Source organism: Herpailurus yagouaroundi, unplaced genomic scaffold, assembly GCF_014898765.1.
Source record: "Herpailurus yagouaroundi ecotype Mexico unplaced genomic scaffold, PumYag 139, whole genome shotgun sequence".
Lineage (NCBI taxonomy): Eukaryota > Metazoa > Chordata > Mammalia > Carnivora > Felidae > Herpailurus > Herpailurus yagouaroundi.
Genome location: NW_024412394.1, coordinates 36,230,157 through 36,244,554, shown reverse-complemented (window position 1 = coordinate 36,244,554; position 14,398 = coordinate 36,230,157). Strand labels below are relative to the sequence as shown.

General features: G+C 38.8%; 1 protein-coding gene across 5 annotated transcripts in view; it reads left to right on the top strand.

The window, feature by feature from the left end:
* COL12A1 (collagen type XII alpha 1 chain) overlaps window positions 1–13,415 on the top strand; it is a 116,247-nt gene extending 102,832 nt beyond the window's left edge. For 4 of the 5 annotated variants that reach the window (XM_040473972.1, XM_040473970.1, XM_040473968.1 and 1 more), the window contains 8 exons: window positions 1,951–2,004; window positions 3,917–3,988; window positions 7,208–7,243; window positions 7,353–7,419; window positions 8,504–8,692; window positions 9,664–9,732; window positions 10,751–10,921; window positions 13,124–13,415. In XM_040473972.1, coding sequence (XP_040329906.1) covers window positions 1,951–2,004; window positions 3,917–3,988; window positions 7,208–7,243; window positions 7,353–7,419; window positions 8,504–8,692; window positions 9,664–9,732; window positions 10,751–10,921; window positions 13,124–13,299 — 834 coding nt within the window. In that variant the 3' untranslated portion in view covers window positions 13,300–13,415. Of the gene's footprint in view, window positions 1–1,950; window positions 2,005–3,916; window positions 3,989–7,207; window positions 7,244–7,352; window positions 7,420–8,503; window positions 8,693–9,663; window positions 9,733–10,750; window positions 10,922–11,941; window positions 12,974–13,123 lie in introns of those variants that run through there. The other variant, XM_040473971.1, reaches the window with a different exon arrangement.
* The last annotated feature ends 983 nt before the right edge of the window (window positions 13,416–14,398 follow it).

Here is a 14,398-nt window from a genome sequence, read left to right as displayed (position 1 = left end):
AAGAAAATGGTTGATCAGATCTAAGTGTTCATGGATGGACGCTTTATATGTATAAAATGCTCAGCCTTAAGAAAGAAGGAAATCCTGTCATTTGCAACAACATGGATGAAACTTGAACCTGGGGGACCTTAGTGTAAGTGAAATAAGCCAAACACAGAAAGGTAAATACTGCATGATCTCACTTATGTATGGGATCTAAAAAAAGTTGAACTCATGGAGGCAACTAGTAGAATGGTGGTTGCCAAGGGTAAGGGCGAGGGGGATATGGAGAGATGTTGGAAAAAGGTTACAAAAAGGCTATGTTGGAAAAAGTCTACAAAAAGGCTACAAAAAGGCTCTGTTGGAGTTGTTATGCAGGATGAATGATCTTTGGAGATCTAATGTACAGCAGGGTGACTATAGTTAATAATACTATATAGTGTACCTGAAATTTGCAAATAGAGTAGATAAATGTTCTCACCACACTCAAAAAATGAGAACTATGTGAGGTGATGTGTATGTCAATTATCTTGGTTGCAGTAATCATTTCACCATGTATATGCATATCAAAACAGGTACATCGTAAATATGTACAACTTTTCTTTGTCAATTATACTTCAGTAAAGCTGGGGGAAAAAAGAGAAAATGGTTGATCAGGAAGTTCTTAGGAAGGAGAATTATTCAGAAATATAATACTCACCTAAACAAATAAACAAAAGAGTGTCTTAGACGCTGGAGAAATTTAGATGGAAGACATGCAATTCAAACTATCTAAGCAATACCACCAGAGCATTTTTGTTTCTTAAGTGGCTCTCAGAAGCAATGTTGATGTTACATCAGGTGAACTTGGAGTCTGTTTTTTGTGAAGCAGACCTGGGGCTCCCAGAAAACATTCTGAAATCTTTATCTGTATAAGTTTCTGGAGAAAAAAATCAGAGAGTAGTGGTCGTGGAATATTTCTAACACAATTTTAAGGAAATAATTTAAACTTCCTCTGTTATAAAACCAATGGAAGCATGGATACTTAGACCAGGCAGTTATCCAAAGGCTCTTGATTTTTGTTAGAATCCAAGAATATGGATGAAATTATCACTCTTACTCCCTGCAGAAAATGAGACAAAAATCCCCTTTGACAGAGGAATGCAAGAGCTATAAAAAAGACCTGACTCAGAAATCCTCTGCTGAATTTCAGGGATCTCTCTGTTGGGATGAATGCTAACTGGGTAGCAGAGTGACTCATGCGAGGCAGAGGTCATTTGGCACTGAATGGAGGCAGGTCCTGAGAGCCAACGAGCAAGCCTGCGCAGCAACGCGCGGTGCTCCTGGGGCACATCTCTCTTCCCAGTCAACCTGACACTTGTGCGGATCTGGTCTTTCATGCAAGATGAGGAGCAGCAAACCACTAAAAAATTAGCTGAAGACTGAGGATTTCCTTTCTTTCACGTGGAAGGCAGTCAAGACAACTTCACTCTTTTCTGGGGTGAGGGAGAGAAGTTCACCAGCCGTGGGGACATGGGAAGTCCTTCCCTGGCTGGCTGGCCATTGCTTAGGAAATGAGACAGTTTTGAATCAGGTGGTTGGCCTCTCCTTCAGCTTTTATGTTGCTCTTCTCAGCAACATTTCTTTTCATCCCATTTTGATTCTTTCTGGACCAGTTTGTGGACACTGACTTTTTCAGTAGAGAGGTTAGTCTTCCTTTAGGCTTCCTTACAGTCTCACAAAAGCAAAAGTTAGCATCTTTATGAAAGGAGTCTCCTTCTTTGGAGAGGACTAGTTTGACTCTTAAAATGATCAGCAAAGGCATAGCTTAAATTGGGAAGCATTTTGGGGGTATATTTGTTTTTGTACTGAAAGATTACTTGCAGCTGGGTTAAATACTTCACCCTTCACTCTTACCAGTCTCTTTAGCATCTTTCCTTTTCACTTGGTCATTATGTCACTAATTCATAATTAATTTTATGTTTACAATAGGGCTTTACTGGAAAAGATGGTGCAATGGGACCCAGGGGACCCCCTGGGCCACCGGTAAGAACTGAATGGGTTACATTGTTGTCTCCCCACCCCAAAATCCCTACCCCCATTTGCTAGGGAAAAGCCCAGTAACCTGGCTTTTGAGGCACATTCTATCTGTACTATGGGGTGCACTGTCAAGGGAGCTGTTTGTTTTATTTTCCTAAATCAAAATGGGCTGGAGAAAACAGATGTGTTAAAATACAGAGTCTGTTTAATCAAGTTACATTTGAAAAATAGAAAAATACTCCTAAGTGACTTGACCACTAGTTGGCTAGTGCCCCAGTTCCTTCCAGCCCCACATCGAGTGGTGGGGTTTTAAGACCTTACTGGTTATTTCCTATTCTAAAACTTTGATAAGCTGTGGTGTGTGGCATTTCAGTTTTAAGGGAATTTATTTATTTATTTAAAAAAATTTTTTTTTCAACGTTTATTTATTTATTTTTGGGACAGAGAGAGACAGAGCATGAACGGGGGAGGGGCAGCGAGAGAGGGAGACACAGAATCGGAAACAGGCTCCAGGCTCTGAGCCATCAGCCCAGAGCCTGACGCGGGGCTCGAACTCACGGACTGCGAGATCGTGACCTGGCTAAAGTCGGCCGCTTAACCGACTGCGCCACCCAGGCGCCCCAAGGGAATTTATTATTGAACACTATCAGTCATTCTGAGGAAGTAAATTTACCCTAGATCTTCTAATTAAGATCTTTTGGGGAAAACACCAAAGCCAGTGATTTTGAGAGTGGCATCTAGATGCCTGCATCCAGGTGACATCATAATTAACTTGTCTGAAGTGATGGATGATCTTCATGTCTTATGGCAGGATATGAAGACATGAGGGCATATATTTTTTATTTTATTTTTTATTTTTTTAAATTTTTTTTCAACGTTTATTTATTTTTGGGACAGAGAGAGACAGAGCATGAACGGGGGAGGGGCAGAGAGAGAGGGAGACACGGAATCGGAAACAGGCTCCAGGCTCTGAGCCATCAGCCCAGAGCCCGACGCGGGGCTCGAACTCACGGATTGCGAGATCGTGACCTGGCTGAAGTCGGACGCTTAACCGACTGCGCCACCCAGGCGCCCCTTTGAGGGCATATATTAAACAATGTTAATTATTGATGTCTAATGAACATTAAACATTATATATGTTCTCAGGTAAAGGAGAGTTTAAATGTATAGTAAACTTGCATTTTAAATATTTACTACAGAGCTTAATATTTGCATAATTGATGAAGTAAAGGATTATTTGTTTTACAGAATTTGATGATCAATTTTAAGGAAATTTTAGGCTTTAGAACATAAAGTATTGGTTAGTAGATATTATATATATTCTACTAAAATATGGCTAAGATTTTTGAAACTGTGTTAAAAGCTATGGTTTGGAGGAGGTGAAGGGTGCTGAGATGATAGAAAAAAGTGGAAGTTTAGAGAAGGCACCAACGAAATAGTGAATTTCTAGGCTGAGACCAAGACTCCCAGCAACAAGGGAAGACTGTGCCACAGTGGTACCTGATTTAGCATAGAAACAGCTACTTTCTTAATTTCTTCCCCAACCAAAGTTTTCACTACTGTCTTTTGAGGGGTTTTCCGGTTTTGTAATAGAAATGAACTAAAAAATAGGGATTGCTTTCTGCAAATTCATTTTGTAACCAATTTATGAGAATCACAGTCTATGAATTGTGAAACTGATTATATGTATCTATGTATTTTTCAAGTGGTCTTAAAATATATTTTAGAACTATACACACCATAAATATTGAGAATTTTCAAAATTTTTTCTTTCATGCTATCTTAAAATTTGGTTTTACTCTCTCTATTGTATGCTGTTTCTGTGACAGGCTTTTAGAGCTGGCCACATTTGTTAGTTTACTCTAGGTGGGCTTTTTCTTTCATCGCATCATTCCCTTTCTCGGCCTGTGTATTTCAGGGAAGCCCAGGCTCTCCAGGAGTCACAGGACCTAGTGGGAAACCAGGAAAACCTGGAGACCATGGCAGACCAGTAAGTGGACAGATTGCGTGTCTGGAGTCATTTCTCTGCGGCCATAAATAATGAGGATGTTGCCAAGGCTTTGGCGTATTTATGTTATCTCTGCTGTAATGTGTTTGAAGCATTTGTTGAAACTATGCGAAACCCATGGATTTAACTTGGTACCAGTTCTAAAGTTTTTCTCTCTGAGTTATAATATTCTGGGATGAAAATTGTGGTCATAGGGTTTCTTTAAAAGGAGAATGGGATTTTGAGCCAAGACACATATTTCTGCACTGTGTAAACACTCAAAGCTGGGTCAGCAGAACGATTCTTTTATTTAGGAACGGTATGCTGCTTAAGATAGAAAAATACATGATGGTGCGTGGTGCCTTCATTTGTAGTTTATGGATGTTAACCCTTCATGAGTGTCAGCCAGCCATGCATTTAGTCATTTCTCTTTCCTCAAGGCTGCTAGACGGTAGTCCTAGGATTAAAAGGATTTCTCTGATCCGCTATTTTACTTTTTTATACTGTCCTGTTGCAATTCACATACAGTTTAACTTCCTTTTGGTCAGATGGCCTGGTTAAAATAATGGCATTATGCATATCTGGCATTTCCACGTTGGTACCTCCAAAACTGAATTTGAAGTTCTAAAATTGCCAATCCAGAAGTATTTTTAATGACCATTGAGCATCATATTCTTCTTTACAACCTTTTTCTTATTTGTATGTGTGAAGTGTGAATTTATTTTAAGCAGTTTATTTATCTGAAATGAATTTTAAAACATAAAAATTTATCTCCAAGATAAGTAAGTCCAACTGTTAGCAATGACACTAATCTATCAGGGCTGTTCTCGGGACGGAACTCTTTTTTTAAGTCTTGTCCAAATTATATAAACCCAAGTTTAAAAACTGTCTAATGTCAAAGAAACTTAGGGTAGAATCTTTATGTGACACGGCCTGCCTTCTACGTTTACATAAAATTAAGCAAGCAGCATTAAGATGAAAGGACCCCTGATATATTTTACAATCTGTGTATACCCTAGCACATGAATTTATTACTCTCTTTTCCTCAGTGAATCATAGCAGGAACTTCACAAGAGCAGTTAAAAGCACATGGAACTTTTCTACCCATTCACAATTCTATTTCATTTGAGTATTACTGAAATGGAGTCTTACATAAGAATATACCAGATGTAACTGATGGCTGGAACTAGAAACTTAAAAGAAATTTCTGCTTCCTTTACTTGAAATGTGATCTCTAGATACTGGCAATAAAGATGATTTCTACAAATCATATATACTAGAACAATCTCACAGTGGCAGTAAATTAAAAAAAAACCACACACAAACCAGGAACAATCTCAAAGTAGCAGTAAATATAAAACAAAACAAAACAGAAATTCCTTGCAATTTACAGAAGGCTCCAAACTAAGTAACAGTAGCGTTTCTGTAAGAGTCTAGAATTTTGGCAAAGGGAGAACCAAACTCCAGTTTCTTCTTATCATTTGGTAACATTTTTTGGACCTTCCCTACCTTCTTTTTCCCCTGTATTTTCCTCATCCTTCTAAAGTAGAAAATTGTTCTTCCTTTTCTTCTCTTTTCTAACTTACCTTTAATTTCTAAAACTAAAACTAGCAGATGGGTATAGAAAGGTCTTAGCAGAGAGCTTGGCTGTTGGCTTATATCATTAGCTCTTGTAAGCAGTTGGTATCTTCTCGTTAACTTGTAACACATGATGTTGTAGAGTGGATGTTTCAAGGAACTTCTTGTGGAATATTTTTTATCATTGACTCAAAACCTTTTTGTTTAGTGACTAAATGTGCTAGTACATGTTCTTGTGTTCTGGGGTCTGGGGATACAACAGTAAACAAGACAAAGTCCTGGCCCTCATGGGGATTCTAGTGGGGGATATAGACCAAAACGTGTACATAAACAATATAGTTTCTAGCAGTGTTGAGTGATGTGAAGAAAAAGAAGCAGAGTGAGGGCCAAGGGAGTAATTGTGATAGTGAGAAGGTGGCTATTTTAGATACAGTCGTCAGGGAGCCTGTCGTAGGAGGTGACACTGGAGTGGATGGAGGGAGAGCTGTTTGAAAATCTGTGGGAAGAAGATCCAGGTATGAACAAAAGCCTCAAGTGAAGAATGATTGAAGAATGAGTCTGGCATATGAAAAGAACCACAGAGAGGCCTGTGTACCTGAACTGAAGGGAGTTGAGGAGAAGAAGAGTAGCAGGCAAGACCAGAGAGCTGGACAAGGTGATTGTGTGGACCATCTAGCCCAAGATATGTAATTCTTATTTCACGCTAAGTATGATGGGCACTTAGAGCTAAAAGAGTGACCTAATCTTATTTTCCTTTTAAAGATATCACTCTGGCTTCTGTGTGGAAAATAGACTCTAGAGAGGAAGAATGGGAAAACAGGAAGAGCAGTGAGGAAGATATTGGAGTTCTTTAGGCAAAATTCTTAGGGACTGTAAGAGGTGGTTCGGTTTGGGACATTACGTGAGCAGTGGGTTTGTCAATGGTTTAGAAGTTCCTTCCATGATAGCAATTGGCAGCCTAGAAACACATTATGGGAAAATAAAACCTCTAGCACTATAGAAAACTCTTTTCAAGATCCTCTCATGGCCAGTGAGAGGCTTGACAGAGTAGGGACAAATATTCTGTGGCTGCGTTTAGATGTGGGACCACTTTAGTAAGAGAGACACATGGTTCCGTTTATACTCAGTGCACACACACACACACACACACACACAAAATAATTGCAAGAAGTTACAGATATATATTTAGTTAGGAAATTGACTCAATTCCCACTGGTTCTTACTAGAACTGAACCAAGATTAACCTCATGGACAATCTACAGAAACAATCTGAGCTACCCAGCCATGGTGATGTAAAGGAAAGAATAATGGTACCAAGGGCAATTTCTCATCTGTATTTTAGTTCCAGGCTTATATTGCGAATGGCATCATAAATGCATGCAGATTACATAATTTCTAAATGTGTAGTCATAAAATTCACATCTCAGCACTAATTTGGAGGATATGTGCTTCTATGAGAGACAAGGACAGAAAGATTCCTTTTTACAGACAAGCAAAATGCAAGTAAGATGGATATAAATATGAAGTGTCATTTTGCTAATCTGTTAGAAAGCAGACCTTGCTCTCTTTCATCATCAAGTCTGTTCGTGAATCAGTTTAGATCATGTTTGTCAGTTTCTAATCTACGAAATTCCTGTATTTCAGGGTCCATCTGGATTGAAAGGAGAGAAGGGCGATAGAGTATGTATTTCTTAAAATCTGATTTACTTTTTTATTTTGTGTGTTAAACATTGAAGTCTGAAACTATAGAAATAATATGCTAATGATTCTCATTGATTTGATCAACAAGGGAGACATTGCTTCCCAGAACATGATGCGAGCAGTTGCAAGACAAGTCTGTGAACAATTGATAAGTGGTAAAATTTCTTTTATTTTTAATGTATGAATGCTTTTTAAATTTGTTGCAGGAAAATGCAGAGTTTGAGTCACAAAGTTTCTAAGATATATGTTCCTATTTCATTGTGATGATCTCTTATTTTTATACATTCTTGGTTTTGTATCTGGTAGGTTAAAACTAGTCATATGTTAATGACTGTCATTAAGATAAAACGAGAACCCAAAGTAAAATAATAGCCTGTTATCCTATACTTAATCTGATACGGAATCATATTTTGAAAGGGCTTTTCAATTTCCTTGTTAGGATTTTTACTGATCTTCATCAGGATACATGTAGAAGCAGCAAACACTGGATTTTTAAAGTTATAAACTTTAAATTATTCTATGACTTTAAGGAAGGGAGCCCATCAAGATTAATTTGATCATCGAAAGTACATATTGGTGGTGACCTTTTTATTGCCTCCTTATTTTTCACAGACTCTTTCTTCTTATTTTATGAAGCCTATTAAGTAATAAGGCCCAGTGCCTACAAACAGCATGGCTTTAAACTCAGGGTTTGCTACTTCAGAAGTCTTAACTGTTTCTTGAAGTGTGATCCTGAGGGAAACCTGCATAAATCACCTATATTGCTCGTTAACAATGAGTGTTCCTGGGCCACACCCTAAACATAGTGACTTATTGTCTTTGGAGATGAGGCCCAGAGATCTGTATTTTTCAATGTATCCTATACGCGATTCAATTTACCCTAAAGCCTGATTATCATTCTAGGTACATGCACACAAAAAATTGCTTAATTCAAGAAAGGTTCTCTTTTGAATGACATCATCTGGCAAACCACAGGGCTTTATATCAGAGCCCTATCAAACTTTTACAGTTCTTTTATGTTTATAGTAATGCTGTGGCTTACTGGTCAGTATTTTTGTGGAGACACATGTTTATCAGGAATCATTTTGTCCTAGATGACTGGAGTGTTTTATTTTATTTTTAGGCTTCTAATTAGAATGTGTCCTGGAGGGGGAGGAATAGAGAACTAAGAGAAGAGTTTCACCATCTCATCCCTTCCCTACTGGGTTTCTTACTAACAAGTCTTATTTCTGTTTGTAGGTCAGATGAGCAGATTCAATCAGATGCTGAATCAGATTCCAAATGATTATCACTCCAATCGCAACCAACCAGGCCCACCGGGTCCCCCAGGCCCTCCTGGCAGTGCGGGAGCCAGAGGAGAACCGGGACCTGGGGGGCGACCAGGCTTCCCTGGCACACCAGGGATGCAGGGGCCCCCGGGTGAACGAGGTGGGCATCTCTGGCCGCTGTGCAGGGCTAAAGAAAGGAATTTGCAAGTGGGGGATCTGGGTCAGGTTGAAAAGCACGTGGAAGGCTGAACCTGGCAAACTGCTTTAATTATTCTTGTTTGGACAGCCCCAGAAAAACTGTGTGTCCACGAACCTGTTATTTTCTTTAGGCAGCCGCAGGCCATAGAGATCCGTATCTTAGAACATGGGAAGATTTTGTCAGGAGATCTCAGTAAAGATAATGCCATGTTCTGATTGTTTGTTGTTATTGTTGATGGCAAAAACTGTATTTTGGCAAACTCACTCAGACGCTAAAATATTATTAATTATTGTGACTAGCAATGTGCTTAATGTACATTGAATGCACTTAGAATGTACTTAAGCAGCCTTACAGTTTTAGATCCAAATTCTTTTAGTTCCTTTGTTCAGAGCTTGGCACTGGTCTTATGTGTTTGTTTGGCTTTAATTTCATGGTAGATAAGTGTCATTGAAGGAAAAGAAGAAAAATAGAATTATTTAATTCCAGATGTTTCGGGATGCTGGGTGTTCCCTTTTGTCAAAGCAGCAGTTAATATTCTGGGGAAAATGTAGATACTTCTATAATTCTAACGGTTTGGATGCTATGCAATAGAGCTATTAAAGAGCTACCTTTAAGATGTGTCTGAATGAGTTGTAACTATGTAGTCAAGATTCCTGTTCTTAATTACTATTTCTAAAAAAAATGTAATAGACATGTTTGTTTTCTTCAAATAATTTTCCCCCTGACTTGTAGCCAGATTTGTTTCTTGGCCATGAATCTGGAATTACCCAAATGTCTAGAAAGAATTTGGCTTAAAGAGTGAACTTCTGTGAAAAATTAGTTTCTGCTTTCACTAAAAGAAGTGAATTTCTTGAATTAAGTATTATCAGTTAAGATGAAAACTACATGTTTCCAGATAATTTTCTCCCTGTTCTCTTTCTGTCCTCCCTTAGGTTTGCCGGGAGAGAAGGGTGAAAGGGGTATTGGATCTCCGGGACCTCGAGGGCCGCCTGGCCCCCCAGGTACGTTTGGTAGTAAATCAAATAAGTAAACAGCATAAATACTGAGAGTATACAACCCTAAGGGATTCACAATCTCATCCTGTTAGCTTCATGCAGGCCTGTCATTGTGAATATCTTTTAGCAAGAAGTTCAACCTGTATAAACCTGCTCATTTTTATGTTCTCTTTGTTCAAAAAAAAAATGTTTGAATGTGTTCTATTAAGCACTCACTGTAACTTTAATATATGAGGGTATGGGTTTTAATGACACAGAGGGTTACTGTTTTCTTTTTTATGGAATTCCCATTTGTTTTGTTTGGCCACATAGCCTTTAAGGATGGTGTTATTTCCTGTTTCTTCTAGTATTCTTCAAGATGTTGCTAGCGGCTGAGAAAATATATTCTCACTAAAAATCCTGACACATTGCAAGATTTCATTCACGGTTTCTTTATTGATGTTTTAGAAAGAAAGAATAGTTGTCCAGTTGTTTTATGCATTTCATTTACTAGATTGAAAATGACTTCTTGTTTTTCTTCATTATAAGGTCCATGAGACCCTGTAACCAAGGTCAGCCCTAGTGGTTAAATCTTTACATTTGTGTTAACCATAAATACGTATAACTTGATCCAGAAATAACATTACTTTACATAGTCTGGAGGTGTGGGGCAGGCACTCCCATGTTCTCCTAGCAGTCTAACACAGCTAATATAACCATTTCCTTCAGATAGTTTTATCTCTGTAAGAGTGGGAACCATCCAGGGAACTCACTGGGATCTTTAGTTTGGCTTAATTCTTGGTAAGTCGGTTTTCTTTGGATACAATCGTTAAAGTAGTTGTATTTCTGTCATTAATTCTTGATGGATCACTGGTAAGAAAGTTTCACACTTTGGTTCATACTGGTGATTTCTTAAGGAAATATTTTCTTACCATATACTAGTGCATCATGTCGTCTTGAGGCAGTGGTGGTGTGGAAGAATTGTGGACGGCCTCAGGAGATGTATTTGACAAGAGGGGAAATCTCTGTTTTAACCCCATACTAGGTCCACAAGGAGAATCCAGAACGGGTCCACCAGGGTCCACAGGTTCAAGAGGTCCTCCTGGCCCCCCAGGTCGTCCTGGAAACTCAGGTATCCGAGGCCCCCCAGGTCCTCCTGGATACTGTGATTCATCCCAGTGTGCCAGCATCCCATACAATGGGCAAGGCTATCCAGGTATGTTGTTGCCATTGTAGGAACCCAAATTCACCTGAATTTAGAACCTTTATGGAAATGAAGTTCCCTAGGATTGAAGGAAGGTTGATTTGAGGATTTTTTGAAGATATAAACTCTTTCAGTTGTGTGTTTTGATTATGCAGTAATGTTCTCTCTCCAAGCATAAAACATGACTTCACTGTTAGGGGTCAAATGGTTATTTGCTCTTCCTTCCTATATTTCTACATTTGCCCAATCACATCATAAATCTCTCCTTATTTCTTCTGGGAGTTCAAAGAATGCTGTAACATGACTTTTTTTTTTTAAACCTAAAGATTGGGAAGAGAGATTTGTGAATATAATTATAGAATATCAAGAATACATACTAAAAAATTGTTTTTGGGAATCTGATGTTGAGGCAAACTTTTTGCTGACATGGTGCAGACAACTGAAAATAATACACTGTCTCATCCTGTCCATAGAATTAATGTTCCTAAAATCTGGGACTTAATTTTTTTCTTTTAAAGAGTTGGTAGTGCATATCTAGTGTCTGACAATTACAGAGGCCAGGTGTCTTACGCCTGATTTTGGGGAGTGTGGAGACAAGGGAGATATGCTGATTTGGGAATGAGAAACTCATGCTGTGGTCAGAGGTGACCTTTTCATCAGCGCACCCTCAAGCATCTTGCAAGTTTTAAAAATGATACTGCTGTTTGATATGGTTGGCTACTAGCAAATAGTGCATGAGTAGTTGATATCTAAATATCTATATATCTATATATTTATGTGCATACTTATATATGACCAAAAGTAGTAATTTTAATATAAATTTCTCATGCAGCTCATTCACAAAATTATAATTTAATTCTTTATAAAATAAATTTTAATTACCTCTGCCTTATGGTATATGTGAATAACTGGAAATATATGGATATATACATATATATTTTTTTTAACCATTACATACTTAGATGGATGTGTATATATATTTTTTGCATAGTAATTCAACTTTTAAAAACTATCATCTTTGACCTGTTTCAGGTTCCGGCTAACAAATTTTCTAAGTCGCCAGTGCTGCTTACAGTTTGAATACATGAAAATCCTGTTTCTGAGATGTTTGCGCACGTGCTTATTAGGAAATGAGTCTGTATGGAAATTTCACCACAGATATATGGTTAAAGAACCGGGTGGACATCATAAAGAAGGGTGGAGACTCTTTATACTAACTTGAATGAGACAAAAGCAGTGGTGTTAGTTTATAAGCCTGATGCATTTCAGTAATAACATAGAAAAGTATTATTAAAAAAAAAAGTTCAAACACACAACCATGAGGAGCCTCAGTTGTGAAAGAGGCGCATAATAAAACTACTAACCAGCGGAGATTATGCCATTTGGAGAAAAACGATTAACCTGGTTAAAGGGAAATGTCTTATGTAAATAATAAACTAATTGTGGCTTGTAAATGATTTGTATGTGATCCTGTCCACTAAAATCACTTAACAATTCTACAATAAGCTTCTGCATCCAAGCCTGCTGCTTGCTCTATGCCGGAATAACACCGAATGGAATCTCCTCATCTCTTGCTTGTTAGCGATGTGTCTGATTCAGGGCATGTGTCTTACTATTATTATTTTTTGTACATGTACTCTCATTTGGGTCTTGTAATTGCAATTTTCAAACCAAAGTTTTATAGCCACTTTTTCTTCTTCCTGTTTAACTGTCGTCACTGGTGTTCCTCACCCACCGACTGTAACTCAGTCTGTGGGAGAGACAGCCACAGAAAATGTCATGTACTGTATATTACCTGGTGATAGTTGATTCTCACCTCCAGCGTTCAGTTTCTAGGAGCCAATAAAACCTTCCCTTATCTCCTCATCTTTCCAAATTGTTCTTTGAATTGAGGAGTTTGAACTCCTGCCCAGTTGCGAAAATCCTACCTAGGTTTCTGCGTTTACAGTTATTTGGCCCAGCCTCTGACCCTTCCCAGGTATTTGTGCAATGATTGTATTTACCGCTGGATCCTTGAAGGTTAAAAAAAAGTGCCATTTCATTATTTGATCATCAGCAAATTCTCTCAGCAAATGGACGTAATCAGGACATTGTAACTTCTCTATTTATAGCTATGAGATAAGACTGGATTGCCATCACCTCGGGTGATGATTTAGCTTTTGCTGTGTGTGTGCCTTCCAAATCATGCCATAACTGTAATGTTGAATCGGACAGAGCCGTACGTGCCCGAGGGCGGGGCCTACCTGCCCGAGCGGGAGCCCTTCATCGTGCCGGTGGAGCCCGAGCGGACGGCGGACGAGTACGAGGACTACGGCGCCGACGAGCCTGGCGACGAGGATCCTCCCCACGCGCGCTGGCGGCGCGCCCTGCCCCGCGGCCCTGGGCAGTGAACCTGAAACCGCGCGCAGCGCAGCCACGCTGGGGGGAGGTGTTGGGATTTTCATTTACAGGTCAGACAGAGAGGTGTACGTCTTATCTGCGATGTGTCTTCCGGCGTTGCTTCATCCAAGAGTACGCTTTCTGATTGTAGAGAACCTTGTTTCTGCAGGAAACCTAGCTCGCTGCACGCAGTCTTGTAGACATTTTTGCCTTTGCCCTTGAAATGCTTGCAAGATACTTTGCCCCAAAGGTGCAAGGAGAGAACGTGCCTTGTGCCTTTAGTTAGCACAAAGGGCAGCCTCAGTGAAACTCTTAGGTTAAGCAGTAAGTCCTGGAACCCCAGGACTACTTGTATATTTCGAGAAGGCAGTTCATCTTTTACAAAACTTTTTTTGCAATTCAATTACACCACGATTCAAGTAATTCCCCTCCTCAAACCAAAACGGAGGGAGAAAACAACTCCATTGCAATTATTTATCTTCCTCTTCTCTCTTCTGTTCTACATTAGGGCATAGGATGCTCTTATACATCTCCTTTAACAACCACAAACCTTAAGCCATGTAGCTGAAATTATTGTATCAACTGGATACAGTTCCATATTGCCTTAAACCTCCTTGTTTTAGACACACTAACATTTATGCCAAATTGCAGATTATTCTGCCGAGACGGAATTGCATGTTTGTGTTGTATATTTAGTATGAACTTTTTTTTTCAGAACATAATGTTTCTTAGTTATCAAAAGCAGTTGGAAAATGTTTGCAAGACTATGAACATAGAATTGCTGCTTTTATATTTTAACTGCAGATTGTGAATTTCACTGCCTTATATTATTTATTTCTGAAACAAAAGAGGCATTTTTCAATAAAACTACTGAAAATTTGACCTGGTATGTTTTTTCTTTGAGTGGCCTTTTGGAGTGTTTAGGCGGTTGTCACAACAAACAAGTTTATATCCTTGGATACGGACACACATCTTGCTAATACTATTAAATTATGCTAAATAACTTTAGATTTTTAATGATATGGTGAAGTCATAGAGAATGATGAGAGCCTTAAAAAGCTCAGCAGATTCCAAAGGCTTTATTAGGAATGTAGAGGATGTGTGGGTTGG